This window comes from Sarcophilus harrisii, chromosome 3 (assembly GCF_902635505.1).
Source record: "Sarcophilus harrisii chromosome 3, mSarHar1.11, whole genome shotgun sequence".
NCBI classification, from domain to species: Eukaryota; Metazoa; Chordata; class Mammalia; order Dasyuromorphia; family Dasyuridae; genus Sarcophilus; species Sarcophilus harrisii.
Genome location: NC_045428.1, coordinates 402380426 through 402404259, shown reverse-complemented (window position 1 = coordinate 402404259; position 23834 = coordinate 402380426). Strand labels below are relative to the sequence as shown.

The 23834-nt window shown below is 32.4% G+C and overlaps 1 protein-coding gene across 3 annotated transcripts in view; it reads right to left on the bottom strand.

The window, feature by feature from the left end:
* Window positions 1-2045: 2045 nt before the first annotated feature.
* The window catches only part of TLK1 (tousled like kinase 1), a 151154-nt gene continuing 129365 nt past the window's right edge, over window positions 2046-23834 (bottom strand). For all 3 annotated transcript variants that reach the window (XM_031960474.1, XM_031960475.1, XM_031960476.1), the window contains 9 exons: window positions 17590-17687; window positions 15145-15226; window positions 11922-12013; window positions 11746-11835; window positions 11213-11382; window positions 10785-10920; window positions 5197-5308; window positions 4495-4602; window positions 2046-2403 (listed from right to left, as the gene is read on the bottom strand). In XM_031960474.1, coding sequence (XP_031816334.1) covers window positions 2230-2403; window positions 4495-4602; window positions 5197-5308; window positions 10785-10920; window positions 11213-11382; window positions 11746-11835; window positions 11922-12013; window positions 15145-15226; window positions 17590-17687 — 1062 coding nt within the window. In that variant the 3' untranslated portion in view covers window positions 2046-2229. The remainder of the gene's footprint in view (window positions 2404-4494; window positions 4603-5196; window positions 5309-10784; window positions 10921-11212; window positions 11383-11745; window positions 11836-11921; window positions 12014-15144; window positions 15227-17589; window positions 17688-23834) is intronic.

Here is a 23834-nt window from a genome sequence, read left to right as displayed (position 1 = left end):
TATTTTCATGCCCACTGAAGTTGTCCAAATGAAATAGATCTAAAACATTTACCTAAAAACAAGTCTTTAATAATAACTATTAGATGAGCATACTATTTTATCAAGGTCAGGAACATACAAACAACAGATGCAATGCTCCATAAAATGTGAAATCTGCTGTATAAAATATGAAATCTATTGGCCCCAATATTCAAAACATCTATGTTCAGTTTCTGTAGTTGCAGTACCCTTCCTGATAAGATATTTACTTTAATCTGTCTAAAGGACAGGTGTGACTCCTAATTGTACCTAGAAGAACTTATGTGCCTTTTTTTCAAGGAGCTATTTTATTTTATCTTTGTATCCCCAGTGCATAGCACACAGTGGTACTTAATGCTTGTTCTTTGAATAATGCCATATTCACTTACCTCAGGTTAGCCTTGACTGTACAAATTTTAAATATTCTGACCTTGGTCTGGCATTTTGAAGAACTTTGCATCTGGGTTCTATTTGTAGGCAAAGGAACTGTGTTAATCAGTGTCTTAAATCTTGAAGTTTTAAATGTTACTTACAGAGTCTTTAAATTTCAATTTGTCATTGTTTATTACTGTATTGGCTACATTCTCTACAATTTCAGCAGCATCTTAAAGAGACAGTGTGTTTATGTACAGGGCAAAACAAAATGGCTTGCGCAACATTAAAAACAAGAGCCACAGTTTAAATGTACAATATTAAATGAGAGCTTGTGGTAATAAGAGCCTCCTTTTTCTGTAACAGGGACAAAATTTACTTACATATAAGTATTCTGCACCATGAATGTAACAGCAAAAGGAGTAATGTACAGGAGGGAAATACAGCATCCTGAAAAGGAAAAAAAAAACAAAAAACAAAAACAAAAAAAAAACAGCTTCTACCATACATGGCAGTTAGAAAATGTTTCACATTTTAACACATCTGTACAAAGCACAAAAAACATTTTTTATAGGAATACTTTCCCAACCTTGCTGATAAAAGAGATTTTCCAAAACAGAGAACATCCATGAACAATTTCTAAATCCAGAATCTGTGCTCACAGTCTTGGAGCACAAGAAACTGACTTAAAAGACCTGATATTTCCAACATATTGAGTTATACATGCCTTGATTGTTAATGAATTGCCTACTTTTATTATCTCTCTATGATGTACAGTCAACTTGCACCTTAAGGAGGTCATTCAATTTTTTGCAAAGGTAAAAGCAACATCATTTAGCAGCAATAAAAGCGCTTTCAAGGAGACTTAAAAAAAATACAATATTCAATTAGAAAAAGCCATACTTTAAACATTTGTACAAGAATAAGCTGCTGAAACTTGTGTATAATTGAAAATACGACTTCTGTACAACAATTTACAATAGAATTTGAAGGGAATTGATCATTATCCTGCATAGAACTAGTCTGCATTTGGTTACATACTACAATTTACTTTTTATCACAAGGCCAAGAAAATGAATTACGAAATACTTGTTAAAAATTCTAACATTTTGGAAACACAGCAAATATTACAATTTAGCTAGTTCAATAAGATTTCAAAATATGCGGCTCATTTAATCAAGGGTCAAAATATTTAGGAATAGCTCACCTTTCAAAATGATAACCAATTTGGGGGGGGGGGGGGAGGAGAATGTGGTTTTGAGGTATGACTCTGGAAAAGCCCCCCAAGGCAAAAAATAAAGTTTAACTTAGTCAAAAAAAGTCTATGATAATCCATTATTCCATAATTCCATTAACACAAGGTGACTACTACTCACTACTTACTTTGGTGTCAGCAGAATTCCTACTGAAAGGCTAATGCATGGACACAGGCACTGTAGTTCTTGTGTTAGACTTTGTCTGGTATTTGCTCCACGAATTTAAATAATGAAAAACTACCCTTCATATTAGAACTCTCCAGTATCAGCCAAAAATTTATTTAAGTTTTATAAAGGTTATTTACAATGTCTCCCCCTCCAAAAAGCCCCAAGGGCCCATTTCCCCCCTCTTAAACACAGTACTCTTGTCTGTGTGCAAGAGGTAGTAATCCTTCAACGTTTAAGGTTACAGTCAGAAGAGTACATTTATTCACAGTCCATGATCCACTCGAATACAAATTACACTAAAGAACTTCAGTTTGAAAAGTTTTCAATCATGTCTTGTGTAAAAAACACTCAAATGCTCTCAAATAGTCTGTGTTTGAAAACAATTGAAAGACATCATGCCAATCTTGGAGCCACATCAATAAGAAATTATACTTGATGAAGGAGGGGTAGGGGCTGTCAGTCCAGCCATATGTAAATTCCCTGAAGAATTTGATCTTCTCATATGTGGGAGAAGGTAAGGATCATTAGCCAGTTGGTGGACATCAAATCGATCCTCTTTACGATATGCTAAACAACGTCTTATGAAAGCCTAAAAAAAAAAAAAAAAAAAAATTCAGAAATAAAATGTTATGTTTAAAATATTATGTATATATATTTCCCCTAAATATTAGCTTAACAATATATTTCTAGAGGAGAATTGGTAAGTTTTTGACACAACTATGTGAGCTGTAAAGATGAGTGCAGTCAATCTTTACACAAATGGCTCCCAAATTCATATAAATCATCTAAATCTCTTAAATCTGTGACTCTAGATTTTATAAATTGTTAGTTTATATTATACATCATACTTTATTTTAAAAATAAGGCCTGAGTTTTCTGGAAAGGAAACAATTATAATCCTTTTTTTTGGGAAATTATAAATAGCCTATTCTGAGATTCTAAGATACAAAATTCATTTTTAATAACATAAATGCATATTTATAGAAAATATTTGTATAGAAAGTGTAATCTTTTCAAATTCACATGAGTAAAACAATTACTTTTTATGAAATATTCTCCAATTAAAAATTAATAGCATCATGTTTCCCCCCATCCTACAAATTCTTAGTTTTTCATCAGATTCTTAATTAGATAGTTAGAGAGTTCATAGGCACCAAGATTCTCTCTCTCTCCACCTATATTTGAAAATAATTAATCCTAATTTTGCATCTGCTCAGTTTTTTGGAGGAAAACCAAATGCTATAACTTGCTCTGGCTAAGGTCATATACTACCAGATCCAGGTTAGAGTAATTACAGGAAAGAAATAGAGTACATTTATTTCCTTAGATACTTCTTCTCCCTATCCGCTCTCTTTTGTGAGATACCATTAGCTTTTGTGCATTATCATCTCTATAATTCTCCAATCCTCATCCATTTCTTTAGTCTTTAGTCTTGCATCCTAAATTGCCTGAGTATCTCCATCTGCATGTCCCATAATCATCTCAAACACAATATGTCAAAACTAACTCAAATTAAATTCTCTCAACTTCCTATTTCTAGTGAGTACTTCTGTTTTTCCAGTTGCCCTGGTTTGCAAAGACAGTCATCCGGGACTCTTCACTTTTTATCATCTCCCCTACCCGATCAAGCTGCCAATTCTAATTAATTTTACCTTCTCAAAAACTTTTGCATCTGATTCTTTCTCTCTACTCATGATACAATGTCTTCAAATCAAGCCTTTATCAAATCAGGGGGATTATTATAATAGTCTCCTAATTGCTCTTCTGAGATTTAGTGTCCATCCTCCACAAGCCACCAAATTGATATTCCAAAACTGCAGGTTTGATCACATAATTCTCCTGAACAAAAGCTTTAGTGACTCTATCGCCCTTTGGATAGAATAGAAACTCTTTTACTTGGCATCTGAAACCTTTCAAATTCTGATTCCAGAATTATTCTCATTATTCACGTAGACAAACTATGACTATATTGTATGTCCTTTTGGTAACATATAAGCTCCATGAAGGCATGGTTAACTTTACTTTTGTACCTATATGCATAGCATATAAGCACAGGACCCTTTTTAAAGGGAAAAAGTATCACCATCTTTAACCCACAAAAAATGGTTTTTTATCTAAGAGCATACTATATAACTATGGTTATGGAGAATGGCCATAAAAAATAACTGCAAGGCTGGAGAGCTATAAGGTTTACAAAGTACTTCATATATGCTCTATCACAAATAGACAAAATTATATATACTATTAGTCATGAGACGCTCTAGAGCTACAGCTACAAGTAATGCCAAGGGACAAATGTATATCCTTTAAAAAGGATGTGATTAAATGGCAGCAAGTTGTAGCCACTTCCTTCATCCTTCTTCACAAAGCTTGAGCTGTGACTCCCTCATTATTTAGATTTATCCTGGTCTTTCAAAGCAATTAGACCTAAGCTAAGGAAGTAGGAAAAGTGTATAGTTTCTTATTAAAAAGCAAAACTAAGATCAAAAGCAGTGTCAATACACAAGCATGGCCTATGAAAGGACCAAGCAGAAATCCCACACCTTTATACAAGGGGGCAGGGATCTTGAAGAAACAGTAACTTTCTTTTGATTTACCCATTAAAGAGTACTTACCTTATCCTAGAACACACTCTGCTCAATATATTTTTTCTTTTTATTCATTTATATAAGTTTAGTACCTTGGCTTCATTGCTTACAACAGGTTTCACAGGGAACTGGACTTCTGTGGCTTTTAATATTGTGTTTTCTTGTAAGATGTCTTGTTGAGACTGGTTGTGACCAAATGGCTAAAAAAATTCAATGTGATATCAATAAGCTTATAATTTAAAATTTTCCAGTATCCCATTTAAGTAGCTAGTATATAAGATGCACAAGGAAGCCACAAATTACAAATGGATTTTATTGGGGGGGGGGGGGGAAGGGAGAAGAGGGAGAGAGAGAAAGTGAGTCTTTATTTGATATAAAGAATTCATAGAGAGTATTAAAGTTATTTTCTAGGCCAGATAACCAAGACCCAGTTAAACCTGATATTTCTAGAGTGTTTTAAGAGTTACAAAATGTTTTCTCCAGTGTTAAGGATTAGCCCCAAGTTACAAATAAGGAAACTGATCCTCAAGGAAATTAAGAAACTTATGTATGGTTAAACAACCATTAAGGATCAAAGTTACCTCCAAATTACTTTGTGATGATAACTTAAACAAATATATTTTTTAAAAAGTTTAAAAATAAATCTGATCCAACTAACATACAGTATTAGCAAAAATAAATTCTACTCGATATATACAAAGAAAACATTAAGGGCAGCAGTAAACACTCGGAGGTCTTATAGAATTTACCTTATGTAAAACAGTATTTAGGAGGAAGAATATGTAGCTACTTACCTTTCGACCATATAGACATTGAAAAAAGATAACTCCGACAGACCATACATCAACCTTGTTGGAAATCTTTGGAGGCTCTTTGCCAACTACAAAACATTCTGGAGGTAAATACCTTTAATAAAAAAAATAAGACAAAGTAGTAAATATTCTGGGAGTAAAAACTCTGGGACCTAACAAATGCTCTAGAATAAATTTATTTTCCATATGCAAATATAGAACTTCCATTGCCCTTGGAGAAATTATGCATGGATTATATTGTGCCATCATTTTAAACAATAACTTTAACTGTAAATGCACAGATGTTTCTTTATGATAAAAAGTTACATACTATAATTTTTCAGATTACTAGTATAAAAAAGTTAAATAAGGAATTTTAAAGACTTAATTGTGACTAATTTATAAATATATTTGAAAGGATTGTAGGAATAAAAAAGCAAGAGAAACAAGATTTGGGCCTTATTTCTTAGAGCACTGGGTTGGATAATTTGTAAAAAGGATATTTCTAAACCTTAACGTTCTTTGAAAAGTTTTACAATTACTAGATTTTTCTGAACTACAGAAGTGAAATGAAACAAATGTTTAAAAATGCATGTAAAATTGACTAAACTCACATTCCAATACCAGACTTTATTTAAAAAAAAAAAAATCCATTTCTGTGCAATTTTTTTTTTTTTTTTATATTTTGAGTTATTTCTGAAACTGAAATCATCTGGTCAAAGAATAAGGACTTCTATTTGTGTGTTAAGGACTGGACCAATTTTAAATGAGGCCAGCAATGTACAACAGTACCTATATCCCTACATTTCTAACAATAATAGATTTTATCAATTTTGACTATTGAATAAAATACATATCAAAAATATTTTTCCTTCTGTTTTTAATTACTAGCAAAGCACTATATTTCATTCTCCTATATAATCTCTAAGTTCATTTCCTTTAACCATGTGTCAAGTGGAAGCTATGTTCCTAATCTATTTCTATGAATATTTTACATGTTTTGGAGAGTAAAGGTTTGCTTGCTAAGAATTTTCCTACTCTGACATATTCTTTTAAAAGTTATTTCATTAGCTTTCCTTGAAATGTGTCTCTTCTTCAGTGATATTATAAATATTCATAATGCTTTCTTGTATTTTATTTTTTAAATCACATCACCCTATGGTACAGGAAATGGTATGGTCAGGATACCTGGCTTTGAGTTTCAGTGCTGGGACTTATTTTCTTCATTAAGTGGTTAAACATCCTGTAGTTTCCATAGAAAAAGGTGTGGGAAGGATCTGAACTTAAAGCAGAATGAGTGATTCATAAAGCAAAGTGTATTAAAAATAAACTAAGTGGAAGAAAAAAAAAAAAGAATGAGAAGGGATTCTGGAAGGATGTGAGGATTTAATAGGGACAGTGGATGGGAAAAGAACAAGGAAGATAGCTAAGAGATGGAAGAGCAGAAGAGAAGATGGTTCAAAGAAGAGGGAAAAAACAAGGAGGGCTCAGAAATCAGGAAGCAGAAGGAGAGTGAGAAGTGCTCAAAGATGAGGGACAAGAGTGACTCATATAGGGAAGAGGTGCTTGTTCACATTCCAGGAAGCCACCAAGATCCCTTTCATTGCTTTTAGCTTTGATGCTGTTACTAACACGAGTCCCAAGCTCTCTTCTAACTCTTAAGTATCTTTATTATAAAATGCAGCTTAACTTAAATCCATTTGGAATTTATTGGAGTAAGTGCTACAAAGTATAAACCTCATAGAAAAATTATTATATATCTCCTTCAGCATAGCCCAGCTATGACACCTAGGAAGATCTGTGTTTGAATCCTGGTTCTAACACCTATAGGTGCTGTGACTCTGGGCAAATCATTTAATCCCCTTAGTGTCTCAAAAAACTAACACTGCCACAAGTATGGCCCAAACCAAACATTTTCAGTATATAAATCTCCTTCTACACTTAATAAATATATAGTAGTGCAATTACTTTTTGTAGAGTTATCACACTTCCTGACAGCTTTACTGAACATTCCACCTTGCAAAAATTTTCAAGGCATATATAATTACACAACCTATTTAATAATTCTTTCCTTTATGAATTGGTATTTTAATAGAATTTTTAAAAATATCCACACCAAACTTTTAAGTTTTTTTTTTAAATGCTTAATTTATTAAACAAATCTCATGGCATCTACTTAGATCTCTGATATGATTTCATACCATATTTACAGAACCCTATCTGTTAAACAGGAGCTAGAATGAGTGAATTTTAAGAGCCTTTCCAGCTTTGTAAATGTAGTGCCGATTGTAATGCAACACGAGTATAATGCCTGTGAATATTAACTTTAGAGTTCCATATTTATAGCTGATGCAATCAAGTATGGCACAGATAGTAGAGTAACTAACAATCTTAACGTTCTGACTCAATCATCTAATAAATACTGCTGTAAATACTGAATCAACAGTAAGTTAGTAATCTTGGTAATATAGTCTATAGATTTACCAAACCTGTATCTTCAAGATGCTATATTCCCATAAATGATGGAAAATAAAAATTCAAAATAATTTACCCTTTTGAAAGAGGAAAAATGACGTACCCAAGACTTAACATTGTGATCTGCTACAAATAGCTGGATAATAGGTTTCTTAGCTATCACTAATAATAATAGTTGGGGTTGGTGGGTAAACATCATGAAAAGCAAAATACTAGTCATCCTTAAAATTGATTTTGCCTGAAATTATCCTGCAAATTATTTTCCCAAAGATCAGGAAAAAAATTGACATAAGTACAGTAAATGTACAGTAAATAGAGAACAGTCAGAAGTCTTATATCAAAGCCACATAGTTGACTTAATTATCAAATCTATACTGTAGAAAATACTAAATTGAAAGTATTCAATGCAGTGATATTCTATAAACATATTAACTGTAGTTCCTATAAATCCCATAAACAATGGAAGGCAAAAAATTTCCCCCTTTGGGGGGAAAAAATTTAAAAGTAGAGACAATATATGTCTAAGAAACAACATCAATTTTTTTCTGGGGGGGAGAGGAGGAGAAAGATGACAGGCTAAGGAATGAAAGGAATACTATATTAAAATCAAAAACAATAAAATGGCATATAAAATTAAGGATTCATGAACATGTAATGGCCTGCTTCCTGTTTCATACCCTGTTTTTTTCATGCCCATTTCCAGACTGTATACCAAGTAGTATACTTAGTACCAAGTGCTGTTATTTACTTTCTGCTATATGAATGTGATTCTTTTCTTTTTTTTTATTATAGCTTTTTATTTACAAGATATATGCATGGGTAGTTTTTCAGCATTGACAGTTGCAAAACCTTTTGTTCCAATTTTTTCCCTCCTTCCCTCCACCCCCTCCCCCAGATGGCAGGTAGATCAATACATGTTAAATATATTGAAGTATATATTAAATACAATATATGTATACATGTCCATACAGTTATTTTGCTGCACAAGAAGAATTGGACTTTGAAATAATGTACAATTAGCTTGTGAAGAAAATAAAAAATGCAGGCAGACAAAAACAAAGGAATTGGAAATGCTATGTAGTGGTGAACATGATTATTTTCATAAATAACTGCCATGAAGTTTTGAACAACAATCAAGAAGTCCCAGTTGTGTTTACACTACAGCACTTCTGTGAAAGCTCACAGAGAGGCAGAGTGAAATGAATATGGTCACAAGATCAGAGGTCCTGCATTCTGGTCATGCTTGCTGGCTTTTTGGGACCCAGGACAAAACGCTTTAATTCTTTGAATACCAGTTTGCTCTAATCAACATAATGATTATTTGTTCTCCTTTTCCCACAATTCCGTTGTTGGGAACAAATAAATATATGTGAAAATACCAAAGGTAATAGTATTATAATTATCTTCTCTGGCTTTTGAAGTACAATACCCATTTTTCTTTAGACTTCAAAGGGAAGTTTTAAAAGTTACAAATTAATCTATATTTCAAATTGCCTGGAATAAGGACAATATAAAACAAAAATGTTTTCCAAAACTAACTTGATGCAACTAAACATTCTTTAGTTAAGTTAATAAAGCTTAAAACTGTACTAAGGCTATTTAGTGACACTGTATATACCTCAACTCAATTCCTTCACTTGCCAAACATATATATCTGTTAAGTCCCTTTCAGTTCTAAATCCTACAGTCTCAACTGACTGTGGGTTATACACCAAATTTATATTTAAAATCAGAATGTGTTTTCTCAGAGGAAGGGAAAGCCAGGGTTTCATGGAGCCAAGCCTACAAAGGTCTATTTAATTTATACTAAGTGTTTCCCCATCAGACTTTGACTTTCTTTGTAGTGGCAGCAAGGTAGCACATTAGAGTACTGAGCCTAGAGTCAGGAAGACCCAAGTTGAAATGTTACCTCATGTGATCTTGAGAAAGACACTTAACTTGTTTTCCTCATCTGTAAAATAGAGACAACCACCTACCTCTCACTATAAGTTACTGTGAAGATTAAATAAGATTGTATTTATAACATGTTTAGCACAGTGCCTGGCATACAGTAGGTGATACATAAAAGATAGTTAACTACTGTTGTTATTATTTTAATGAAAGTTTTCATACTGCCTTCTCTTAAGAACTCTAGAGGATTCAGTTACAAGTAAGGATAATAAGGACTTCAGCAGTTTGTAGGGAAGGGTCATGCATTAAAAGAAAATGACTTTCTTCTGTTCTAAAAACCTCACATTTCTATACTTGTAAAGAAGCCAATTTATATATCTATGTGATATGAATTTAAAAGTCAAACTTGAGTTTATAATATCTGCTCTTTTTTAAAAAAATAAACTGAAATGAAAATAACTTTCTTCAAATGCCACTACCTTTTCAATAAGCAAAGAATGGCATAATCTGAAAACTCATTTTTACATAAAAATAGACTGCATATAATATAAAACTTTTTAAATAAACTGAGTTTTTTTTATTTAAAAAGTTTTATATTATATGCAGTCTATTTTTATGTAAAAATAATTTTTAATCTTGCAGAATTCAAGTTGAAATAGTTCTATAAGCATTTTAGTACTGCTTGGGTACAATCTTCTGAAATGGAGTTGTATAAGCAAATATATGTACATACATAAGTGTGTATGTATGCTTTCATAAAAACAGTTCTATAGCTTTTGGTCTCAAAAGTTTTAAAAAGCCTCAGACTGGATCATATTAAGTCATTTATAAAAGAAAACAATATTCTATCATTCCTGTGAACAACTGACATTCCATAAAAGTACTTTGTACAAGTACATCAACCTAAAGTAAAAGCATAGAATCAGCCAGCAGATCAGTGCTTATGCGTTTCTTAAAATCTTGCCCAATAGGCCTCACAATCTGCTGCTCTTCTTTAGTACTACTTTTTCTACAATTTGTTAGGACATGCCCCAGGGAGGTGATGGCCACCCTTCAGTGTCCCCATAACTTATATGTATATGTTTTGTTCAATAGATTCACTCTGCTTTCCTTAAAAGAGCAAAGTTTTAAAGAAATGAAAAATAGTTCCTTCCCCCCAGAAAAAGTCAAAAAGGATCTCCAACATAGGGAAAGTTACTATTTTTAATATTTAAAAATGTAATTACCAATAAGTCCCTGCTCCTTGGGAAGTTAGATCCATTCCATCCACACCATAACTATCATCATCCATAATTTTGGACAGGCCAAAATCAGTAATTTTGATTTCTCCACATGCTGTTCCATCTACTAAAAGGATATTTCCTAATAAAAAATAAGTACAAAAATTAAGACACACTTTTAGGTACAATAAGTTTTTTCCCCATTAGGCATTAAAGCTATTAGTATGATGGTTCTAAAATTACCATTTTATGCAGTTCTCAAACAAAACAAAACAAAAAAGCATAAATTCAGCATAACTTTCACTTGATTTAATGAATTTACTGTTCTTAAAATCATCAGTAAATTGATATTATATAATATCATCAGTAAATTGATATTATTCAAGAGTCAAAGAATAAGACTTAAGAAAATTCTTGGTAAGTTTCCTATTTACCTGGTTTAAGATCATAATGGATAATAGGGGGTTTGATCTCATTGAGATATCTTAGTGCATTTACTATTTGCATAACAATGGACCTAGCTTCCTTCTCTGACATTAATTTATGTTGTTTGAGATAGAAATCCAAGTCATTGCCTTCACAGTATTCTAACACTGTACAAAACCTATAATGGAGAAAAACAAATACATATATATTAGATATGCCATTTAATTTTACTTCCAAATTACTCAGAATTATCACACCAGATATAAAGAAAAAGTGAAATATAACTGAAATATTTATAATTAATTGTTAAATAAGAGGTAATCTAGGCATCAAGAAAGAACTTTAAAATTAAGAACATTTCCTGGGACAGAATAAAGTGAGTATGTTTTGAGGAAAACACAATATGGAAACCTGTTCTTTTTGGTAAGTCTCTTTTTATGCAATCTAACAAAATTTTAGTGTTCCTAAATCCCCCCAAAATTAAGATAAATATCATAACCTTTAAATTTCTTATTGACAAATACACTGTCTTTATACTTACGTGTCTGTATCCAAGGAGAAATAATCATAGAGTTTAACTATCCTGGGGTGGTCCAGTTCTTTGTGTATTCTATACTCTCTGCAGGCATGTCTGAAGGAAGAGAAGCACGTTAATTTTCCATGATCAAAAGACTCCTGATCATTTTACCACAAGAACCATAAGGCATTAATATTTACTTGTGGTAGTTTTCCTTCTTCTCATCCCTCCAGCTCTTATTAAGCTGGTGGATCTTCACAGCAGCATATCTTTGTTCATAAAGATCAAAAGCCTGAAATTCAAGGCAAAGAACAGTTACAGCCAAAAACCAAGGAAATTTACAAATTCATTCAAAACCTAACAATTCTTCCAAAAAAAAAAAAGCAATTAGTTAATCTAGATCTCAATAACAACTAATTTACATTCACAGACTATCCCTTGGGGTAAAAGGAACTGTAGAACTGTGATGTTATCAACAATAGAGAACTGTGGATAAGAATAAGAAAAATGCCTCTAATGATGCAAAATAGCAGCTACAATGGAAATTTGTAGAGTTGCTTAGTGTTGTGAGGTAGAAATGTCACTAGCGATGTCCAACCAGATTAAACTATAACTGGGAAATATTTAACAAAATAAACAAAAATAGATAATCCTAATACACGGTTTTTAAAGTCAATATGCAGCTTTCAGGGAATTTTATGAACTACGCTAATGCCTTAAGGTTCAACAAAATTCTTTCTCTTAAAACCAACCCAGTGAGTTGGGTAGTTGTATTAATTTGGCAGTAGATCAACACAACCCATTAAGTGTTGGTGTTAGGATATGAAACCAGGTCTCTAGATGTCAAATCCAGCATTCTCTCTCACTATATACTAACTTGACTCCAGAAGACACCTCAAACTAATGAATGAATTTTAATGCCACAACTATAATGATATGTGCTTTGGTATATCAGAAAAAAGGAGATTATCATACAAGACATAATTAGTACTAAAAATACTACCAAACTATGTAATTTAGTCAATAATAAAGCATCTTCAGTACAAAGATTCTTTCTTGGATTTTTCTGTAATTTTATCAGCAAATTAAGACAAAACAATTCACCTCTACTGTCACTGTTATTTTGGCCCTATTCCAAAGATAACCTAATGAAGAAACAAGACCCAATACAGCAGATTACTGGCTCTTCAAGCTACAGGCTAAAAGGTTGGAAACATCTTTCTTCCCTATTTGACTTTCCTTTGGTTCAGAAAGTTCCCTTGTTCTTGAAGCTCAATGCAGTATAAAAATAATTAGCATAAAACTATTTATGATATAAACTACCCAAGTTTAGCTTCAGTAGTTTATAATCTATTCCTTAAGAGAGAGTAGCAAAATACATGTCTACTGTTGAGGTATAAACTAACAATCTAAGACAAACTGTAGGATAGATACACGGTTTAAAATGCTATTTGCTATGTTTGTTACAAAGAAACTCCATGAACAGAGATTTGACTGTAAATCATAATAGAGTTACCACTTTTCAATGCACACTTAAAAAAAAAAAAAGACTCTATCATTTTTCTATTCCCCCTAAAACACTTTAAGTTCACCTTATATCCATGTAAGAAAGATCATTTCATAAATACTATAAATTACAGCTTTGTCATTAGGTAACATACATATATTTAGAAATTGTACCTAAATAATTTTAAAATCCCCTTCCCCCTTCCAATCAAATTTCATGGTCAGGACTGAATTTTTTTTTTTCTTTTAGTTTAATTGAAGAAATCAAGAATAACAAAACTAGTATGAGTAAGAAAAAAATCTGAATGCAAAGAGAATGCTGTGGAAGACATGAAGAAGAGATACATAAGATATAAAGAGAAAAAAGTTATAAAACATGAGAAGAAATTATTAACTTTATGTAAATTAGTAGTGAAAAGTTGCCATCCTTAATTGGATAATGATTATTTTTATGTATGTGTATAAATACACACACATATACAAACATAGATATAAATAAAAATAAAAAATTCTTTGGGAATAATCTTTTGGGGAGGGAGTAAAGGAAGGTGATTGTTAGATCTGGGATATGTAATATAAAGTTAAAGGGAATTAAAAGATCATCCTATCCAACCCCTTCATTTTTATAGATCAGTAAACTGAGGAAACAAGGCAATTAAAGTGACTTACTCATGACTCACTCATGATCACACACTAAATTACTGAGAAATCCTGGATTTGAATTTAGGGTCTACTAGGTCTTCTGCTCCCAAATATGTATTTCTTTTTGGATTATTAAATTAACAGTCAATTAAAATCTTATCTAACCAGCAGGTACTGCTCAGCTATCTCATCTTTCAAAGGGTTTTTTTTAAGGTCCCATAATTTCTATTCTGGCTAATGAAATCCCTGGACTTGAAAAATACCTTGGTCCACATGTTACTTGAGATTTTATGGAAGCCACAAGGACTCATTTTGTAGTCTCCAACCTCAGTATGATCCTATTTTTAAGAATCACTAATTTAAGGACTGAGAGTAACAAGAATGGGATAGACTTGGCATCAAGTGAAAAAGTGTTCTGCTTGCTTTTCCTTGCTCATTTGACATAATAAGTCTTCAATTAATACTTAGTAACTTGGCTAGGCTCTAGGTCTAGACCAATCCAACGTCATTCTCAATTATTTTTTATACTTAAAAATTTTAGGGGGAGAATTGTCTCAATAATTGGGTGGAAAAAACACTTGGGGATACAGAAGAGGAATCAATGGCTAAAGCTAAAGCACTATGGGACCTTTTTCTCACTCTTTTGCCAGTCTGAAGGAGATTTCTAAGTCTAGAATACTTAACACGTAATTACTAACTAATATTAGAGTTGCTATGCAGGAAACTGGAAATCACCTGTGAGTCTCCATTTCATTATGTTCTTGTTCAAACAATTTCAAGTAAAATCTCATCTTTATATTCAATTTTTTCCTAACTGGTTCAGGATGAAACTGGAGGCAGAAGTTGAAATAGAAGCAGGACATTTAAGACTTCTGGCACCTATTTAAATACAAGTCTCCTTAAGAAGCCACAAAATAAGAGTAATAATGTCTGATATTTACATAGCTGTTTAAGGTTTATAAAGTTCTTATACATATATTATCTCATGAGATCCTCACAACAACCCTGCTGGTTAGATATTATAAATATTCTATATTCTAGATAAAGAAAATGTCAAATGCTTAGTCTGTCTTGGTTAGATTCTTTGGTAACTGTTTGAATTCTCTTATTCAACTAAAATATTATAGTTATCTGCATTTTATAAGACTACTAATAATATTCACAAAATTTCAGAAAGGCCCTACACATTGCAAGAACTTTAGATTTACTATAATTCTGAGGTTTGAAAATTTCTTTTCTATACTAATCCAAACAAAAGATTGAAATATACATTACCTTATATACTTCACTAAAGCCACCTCTACCAAGCAGATGAAGTAATAAGTATCGTTCATTTAATGTGGGATGATCTTTAAACCTTGGGGGGGAAAATCATACACATATTTTAAAAATCAAGGCAAAACAATGATAAGGTCCCATTTACACTAAAGAGCCTTTTTTTTTTTTTTTTAGGTGGAGAGTGAAGAGAGGGGATTTCTTTAAGTGAGTTCTCCAAAGTCACACACTTTGGAATTGTTAAGTACCTGAGGTCACATCTGAACTCGGGTCATCCTGATTTCAGGGATGGTGCTTTATCTCTACGCCATCTAGCTGCCCTGGGACCATCTTTCTCGATGGCTGCCCTGGGACCATCTTTCTCGTAAGACTTCTTATTAAAAGTAATGATTAGAACACCTTTCTTTTCACCTTTCTCCCCTTTCTCCCTATGCTTCTTTTGAAACCTGCACTTGAGCCCTGAGTGGATTTGGGACATGGCTTAGTGACTTTGACTCTCTTCCTTGACTTTATATGATCAAATGACCAAACCCAGCATTCTGCAGTTTTAAAATAACGTCTTCTCATTTGCTTGCAGGTTCTGTAATACTTTCAAAAAATACTGTTGTATTAAGAATTCTGTTCATTCAATTCTGTGCAATTCAACAGTAATTATCATGGGTGAAGGTCCCACAGAGGTGCCTGGTGCTGTGGATGTGAAAGTAAGTGAAAAATGGTGTCTATTCTTATGGAGCTAACATTTAACATCAAGACTGACTGGCCAAGCATATCAAATATCTGAAAATAAACAGGTGGCTTTCATCCACAATTATATTTTAGCATTACTTGTTTTAAAGTAAAATAGGCATAAAATTTTGTTGCCATTTTTGAAAGAAAAAATATTCAACATGGACAAATAAAGTTCTAATTATAAAAGAAATGTAAATAAAAATAATATGTGACAAATTTAAAGATGACAATTTTTTTTATAATTTAAGCTTTTGTAAAAAGGACTGTGAAGAGAGAGTGTGTGTGTGTGTGTGTGTAAAAAATAAGCTCTACCATGTATGAAACAATAGGCTAAATAATATAAAAAATGTGTGCTCTGCCATGTTCCAATGAATAAAAATTCACCAATTCTTATCTCACACAACTATCTTTAGACATCACTTTCATATGAGATAAGGCAAAGATTTTAAATTATTTTGTTAAATTAAAATTCAAATATAACAAGAATTTTGATATAGTTTATATATAGCTTCAGAAATGCCCGAAACTGTGGTGATCAGTAAATTAATTAGGAGTTTTTACATTCTGGTTAGCAAAGATAAAATGTTTTCTGAATATGTTTTATCTAAATTAAGAAAGAGAGAGATAAAGAGAGAAACAGAGAGAGAGAAAAAGAGACAGAGAGATAAAGAGAGAAAGAAAGAGAAAAAGAAAGAAAGAGAGAGAGAAAGAAGAGAAGAGAAAAAGTCTTATTGCCTATAACTTCTAGTTTAAAATAGGGCACAGATGGAGTTAACATTTTACATTGTCAGTCAAATCAAGTCATAAGGCCTTAAATTAACAAATGATTTTTGTTAAAATTATTTAAAAAGGATAGGTCAAAAGAACATTAAAAAAATAAATATTTAAACACACCCACTCTCTAGGGTTTTGCTCAAATCTAACCTTTTGCATGACTTTTAAAAATATTAAGTTTGATTAATGTCTCATTTTTACATCACAATCAATTTTGGAAATACGTTTCCCTTCTAACTTAGACTTTCTAGATGGAAGTGAAACTTTTGTCCAGTTAAATAAAAATGCTCAAAACTGACCTGTTTGGCAGGGTATAAATATCCATCTGCTCAATAGTCTCCAACCTCTCTGCTGTAAAGTGAGAGATAAACTCCCATTCTCTATATTCCCGAACAATTACAGGTTTCTTAATTACAGATCAGTTTCCATTTCATTTGTATTATAATGGTTTACTGGGCAGTTTTTATGGTTCTGTTTATTTCACTGTACATTAATAAATTTTCCAATTTTATGATATCTTGGATTTCTAGAGTTCAACAGTTTTCCACATTAGTTGAACCCCCTCCTTTTGCCCTTTTACTTTGCCATTTTATGCCAGGCACTTCAGCATTTAACATAAGACTGCCAGCTATCTTAGGACAAAGAAAATATTTATATTCCTTTTGTAACTACCAGAACTAACAAAATGCTGATAACATAATAATATTTCTTAATTAAAATCTTTGTGGCTATCAAGATGAACTTTTGTTAAGGTATTTTTCAAATACCCAATATATGTAGGGTTATTAAATAAAGCTTTATGAATAGGAAGCAGGCTATACATTACTTGAAATTTATTTTTGTAGGATCCTTTTGAAGGATCCTCCCTTCTTTAAAAAAAGGTATTGTCACATGGTTTGGTAATATAAAATTAAACTGGCATATAAAATGCAAATACATTACTGTGAATTGTCTTCATTGTTTATCCTTTTGAGTTCCCGTATGTGAAGATTTCTGACTCTTTCCAAACGCTCAAGTTCTGCCTGGATTTCTGCTTCTTCCTGAAAATGAAGAGAAATGACAAACTGAATTTATTCACTATGTTAAAAAGGTATTTTCCCCCCATAGATCAACAGAACTGTGAGAGGGAATGCATCATCACATTTACAAAGTCCTACTGAACTATACAACTAACTGTTCTTCAATGCCTAAGAGAGCACAATAAAGCAAAAGCTGATTTTTAAGAAACCATTCTGGATTTGATATCTTTAAATAACTGTATGCTCAGTACTGCTAATGTATTACAGAAAAGCTGTTCTCATCATGTTCAAATAAGAGTGGCAGGGAGATAAATGTAGTCTGAAATTAGTATATAATATAAAGTGAGTTGGGAAAATCAGTTTGAGATAATGTAGTTTTTAATTTAAGAAAAAATATTTTTAAAACACCCTATAGTTTTAATTATCAAAGAAAATCAAGAATGAAATTATGCAAGATATTCCACAAAAACCTTTATTCTAATGTTCATGCAGTTTTTAAAAAAAATAACACACACGTATATATATGTAGAAAGCCTCAAACAACTAAAACTTTCAAGTATCCTTAATAGATTGTTTGCAAATTAATGTATAGCAAGAAAGAAAACAAAAGATCTGTGAATTTATCTTGGGAAGATCATGTAATCCTAGATTTGAGAATATCAAGTTACAAAGATATTCTTTAGCTAATGATAACTATTCTGATTGTACTGGAACAGATCTCAAGAAACTTTCTATCACAATTACTTAAGTAAAAACTTTTAACATTTTACTTTTGGATTTTAGAAAGAAAATTCTATAAGAAACATCTTCATTTGCACATTAACATTTTTTAGTACTAGTTTGGAATTAAATCTGGATTTGCTGGGTAAATCACAATTACAACAAGCTTATAGTTCTATTAAGGTAATAATAGGAGTGTGTTTGTGTATTACACTTTGTGGAATGAGGAAAAAAGAGGTTATTTGGCATAGAGCCAGAATTTGAATCAAGGTTTTTCTGATCCCAAATTCTAGAAAGTGTACAATATTTTTAACAAGTATTATATCTTCCTTAAAAGTATCTTCCTCTAAGATAAATTATACACACACACACACACACACACACACACTTTTACAATTTAAATTCAGGAGGATTTTTCATGTACTCTTTAAGAGAAAAATTAAAATTCCCATAAATAATCATTTAAAACATTTACGATATCATCAGATAAATTTGTACTACATATATACTACGTGTGAATAAAATAAGTCAATACTTTCTTTAGAAATATGTGTGTACGTATAAAAATTTATTGCTGGAGAAGCAGGGAAATGTTGGTACCATTTCATTAATTTTTTATATATACTTTAAAATGCAGGTCATATGTAACTGATTCAGTTTCACATACATACACAACCCTCATTTTCCTGGCGTTTGTATGTGGAAATGTTTGATTTTCTTGTTCATAAATAAAAAACTTTTTAAAAAAAGTACTGGTGAAAATGATCCAATTGTCAGAAGTCTCATTCACAATTACTATTCAAAGAATGTTAATAATTATTCTAAAATTTTTTATTTGTGCATGTATTTTTTTTTTCTGAGGCAATTGGGATTAAGTGATTTGCCCAGAGTTACACAGCTAGGAAGTATTAAGTGTCAGAGGCCACATTTGAACTCAGGTTCTTGACTTTAAGGTGGCTGCTCTATCCACTGTGCCATTTAGCTGCCCCCTGTGTGGTTTTAAAAATTAGAAAAATTGCTGCTTCTAGAATGGAAAAAAAGAAAATAGTAACAGAAAGTCTCATTTTCTAGAATCACTGAACACAAATACTGAATGACTAGAAGGATCCTAACATATTCTAGTGAAAGTTCATTCATTTGAACAATGAAGAAATTAAGACCTAATTTTACACAGATAATGACAGATTCAGGATTAGAATTAGATTTTTCTAACACTTGGCTTTGTGGTCTTTCTACTACATTTCAAAACACATACCCCTATATTAAAGTTAAAATATGAGCAAGAATTTTACTTAATGTATATTATAGTGCTAGAAATTATTTCATGCTACAAATTTTTGTTCTTCTCAAATGACTTAAGACAAGTTGATGAAATGTTACTTAAAATTTAGTAGGGTTGTAAAATTTAAACTTCTGAATACATTTTTGGCCATCAGGATGCTTGATCTAATGTCTCTGTTTTGTATTTTTATAAAATATGGCAATCAAGTTAGAAATAAAGACAATTCAGTTACTGATAAGGTTTTAAAAATTGAAGACTCTTGTGGACATGTAGTCAAATTTGTCCTATTTATTTTTTTAAACCTTCCATAGTACTCAATTCAAGTCAACTAACATTTATTAAACACAGTGCTATTATGTTTTTCTGGGGATACAGATACACATAAGTCAAGGAAAATTGAATGAGGCTGCACTGACAACTGGGAGACTTAAAAAGGCTTAATAGAGATTATAACAGAACCTTGAATGAAGAGAACTCTTGGAGGAAGGTGAATTCTAAAAATACATGCACAAATAATTTTGTGCAATTGCATAAAAATAAAGGGATAGAGTGGGTGAATTTAGGGGAACAATCCACACAATATCAAATGTGGGAAGAGAAGTGGTAATAATATTGTATTTAACTAAATAACAGACTATGGAATTTCTATTTTACACTGAAAGTTTAACAGCAAGGAAATGACATGGTCAGACTTAGAAGATCATTTTGGCAGCAGTGGTATAAATCATATATGCCCAAAAGCACTGAAACATAGCTAGAACTAGATTATTATTTATCTAGATTCAAATGTTAGGAGGAAACAAGATAAATAAAAATACAATAAAACATAATTAACATTAGATTTAAAAGTAAAGTCAATATGTAGCCCATACGGCTCTAGTTTAGTTTAGGGGCCTCAGGTTTCTATTTGAATTTGATACCACAGACATGAAACTAGTCTATCCAGTCACTCATTCTTTTTATTGCCAAATCGAAGTTTCCGACTCAATTCTTTATATTGTTTGTAGTCTTTAACACTGTTCATCATCCTCTTCCTTTTGGAAAAGCAGAAGGAGGTAGAAGTTGGAATGTTATATATATGATACAATTAAGGCAAGTGTGCCTGAAGGGTACATAAAGGGAAATCATATGAAATAAGAGTGGCAAAGGAAGTGAGAGCTAATTTAATGTTCAGGATTTTAAATGTTAGGTCTTTGTAGCACACTCTTTCCATCTATGCCATCACTCTTTGATATTCTCTGTTGTATCTTCATTCATGTCCTATCTCTTAACTGTATGTTTTCCAAAGTGCTATGTCCAGAATCCTCTCCTTTTATGGGTACTATTTCATTTGGTGAAATCATAAATTCTTATGGATTTAACTATTATCTCTATATTGATGACTTTCAAATCTATTCATCTTAGCACTGATCTCTCTTGCAGATCTTTGGTTTCCCATCTCCAACTGCTTATTGCCTATCAAGACTAAATGCATGTCCCATAGATTATGCTCAATATGTCCAAAACCGAACTTGTTATTTTCCTGCCTAATCTCACCCTTCTCCCCAAGTTTCCTCCATTTATTTAAGGCTTGCAACCTAGATGTCAAACTACATACCATGTATTGCTATAATATATCAATTTTACCTTTTTAGCATACATCTCTAAAATATTCTCTCTTCTATCCTGTGATATTATCACCACTCTGATATAGGCTCTTATCATCTCATGTCTACTGGTTGTTCTTGTCACCATTCTTCCCATTCCAGTCCCTTCTCCAATCAGAAATCAAAATGATTTTTCTAAAGCAAAGCTTTAATCACAGTCAAACCCCTACTCAAAATCTAGTGTTTCCCCATTGTCAGCCATCAAATAAAAAATCCTCTATAGTTCAAAGTTCACCTTCAGAATCTGCTGCCTCTTCTGTCCCCCTTCCAATTTTCTTATACTTTAACATCTCACCATTTCATTGTTGAATAAAATGTTCCATTCTCTCTATTCTAGGCATTTTTACTTGCTACCCTCAGTTCTGGAATGCTTCCCCCTCCTCATCTTGGTCTTCTATTCCACTGTTCCAATTAAAATCCAAGCTTTTCAAGAACAAGAAACCATTCCCAATCCCCTTAATTCTGTCTTCCTTCTCTTGGTTACTTCCAAATTATCCTGTATATAACTTATTTGTACATGGTTATTTGCATACTGTATTAGACTGTAGTGTCCTTGAGAGGGTCATAACTGTCTTTTGTCTTTCTTTGTACTCCTAACACTTAAGAAAGTTGTCATGTAATTGTTGCTTAATAAATGTTAATCAACTTACTAAATGGAGAAAGAAGATACTTATAGGAGAGAGAACAATCAAGAAGTTCACTCCTGAATCCCTTTTGTTAGATTATCTTTCTCTTCCTAACCACTAAATTTAGGCATCCCCCAAGTACTAGACATTTTTCTTGCTCAACATTTTTCTCCCTCTGATCTAATCCGAGCTTTTGGTTTCTGTTATCCTCCCTAAACAGGACTCTCAAATCAAGATACCTAAACTCTTTTTGCTCTTTTACTTCTTAATTCTTGGAACTCTTGAGACATCTCAACTTGGTTATTCTCAAAGGCATCTCAAAGTCAGTGGGTCCAAAATGGGACACATTATCTTTCCCCCAAAATTCACCCCTCCTATAAACCTCCTCATTTCTGCTGACAACACTTTGAAATCATGACTCTCCTTCTCCCTAATCCCTATATTGTAATCACTTGCCAATGTTACCTTGACATCTCTTTAATATGTACCCTTCCTTTTAGTCACACTGATAGTTCCCTCGCTCTCCTAATATCACTGCAATAGTCTCCTTGCCTCTAATCTGTTTCTCCTCTAATCCATTCCAAACAACTGTCAAATTGATTTTCCTAGAATACCTGCCTCACCACAATGAAAGAATTTTCAATGATGTCCTATTACTTCTAGGACAAAATACAAAATACTCAGCCTAGCATTTAAAGTCCTGAACATGAAATTAGATCCCACTTCCTTTTCCAGTCTTATTTCATGAGACTTCCCTTTATGTACTTTTTCTTAGTCGGGCACACTTGCTTAATTCTTATATCTAACATTCCAACTACTTCCTTCTCCCGCCTTTCCAAAAGTTGGAATTCCATCTCTGGAATGCTTCCTTCAAAACATAGCTCATCTCTAAGGTGGTCTTTACTGATCCTCCCTTTATTATTAGCATTTTCTTCTTCTTCTTGAAATTATTTTGCATTCATTTACTAGTACATGTTTTATTTCCAACACTACCCCCCAATAGAAGGCAAGCTCCTTTAAATTAGGTATAGACTCCCCCCCCCCCCATTACAAGTATAGAACAATGCATACAAAAAGGTACTTAATAAAATTTTGCTTAAGTCATTATATAGACAAAAACTGATCAATGCTCTGGGTTCAAAGTGTTTTCATAGATTGTTCCCCATTTCTGGACATCCCCGCCCCCCCCAATCTTTGCCTCAAAGATTCTTTCAAGTCACACCTGCAAGAAGACATTCCCAGTCCTCCACTGTGTTAGTATATTCTTCCTTCTGGGATTATCTCTAATTATTTTGTGTATTGCTTGCAATACTAGGGGAGAGACCTCATTAGATTGCAAGATTCTGGGCAGCCGGGACTTAACCAACCAACTTTTCTTTGTATTCTCAGTGCTTAAGCCAGTGGCTGGCATATAGTGGTCACCTAACAAATTCTAAATGACCAAATGACTTTTAAAAAAGGATGTACAAATGAAAAGAAAGGGCCAGAGGCTTGTGGAAGAAGAATAAACAAGACTCATAAAGTGACTGTATATGGGAAGAGAAAAGGGGAAAAAAAGAGTTTAGGATGGGTCTAAGGTAATAAATATGAATGATTGAGACGATGATAATGTCCTCAAGAGAAACAGGCAAGTATAGAAGATAAGTTTAGGAGAGAAGACTATGAGACCCATATTGGATTCAGGATCACTTATCTAGAAACGGAAAGAAATTCAAAGGCCATTTAGTACAACCTCCTCATTTTACAGATGAACAAAACTGAGGTCTATGGAGATTAAATGATGACCAAGATCACACATATAACTGGTGATAGAAGTGGGATTTTTAACCCAGGTTCTCTGACTTTAAAAGTTAAAAGCTACTTCTAGCTTTGCCATGCTTATAGGATGTTGATA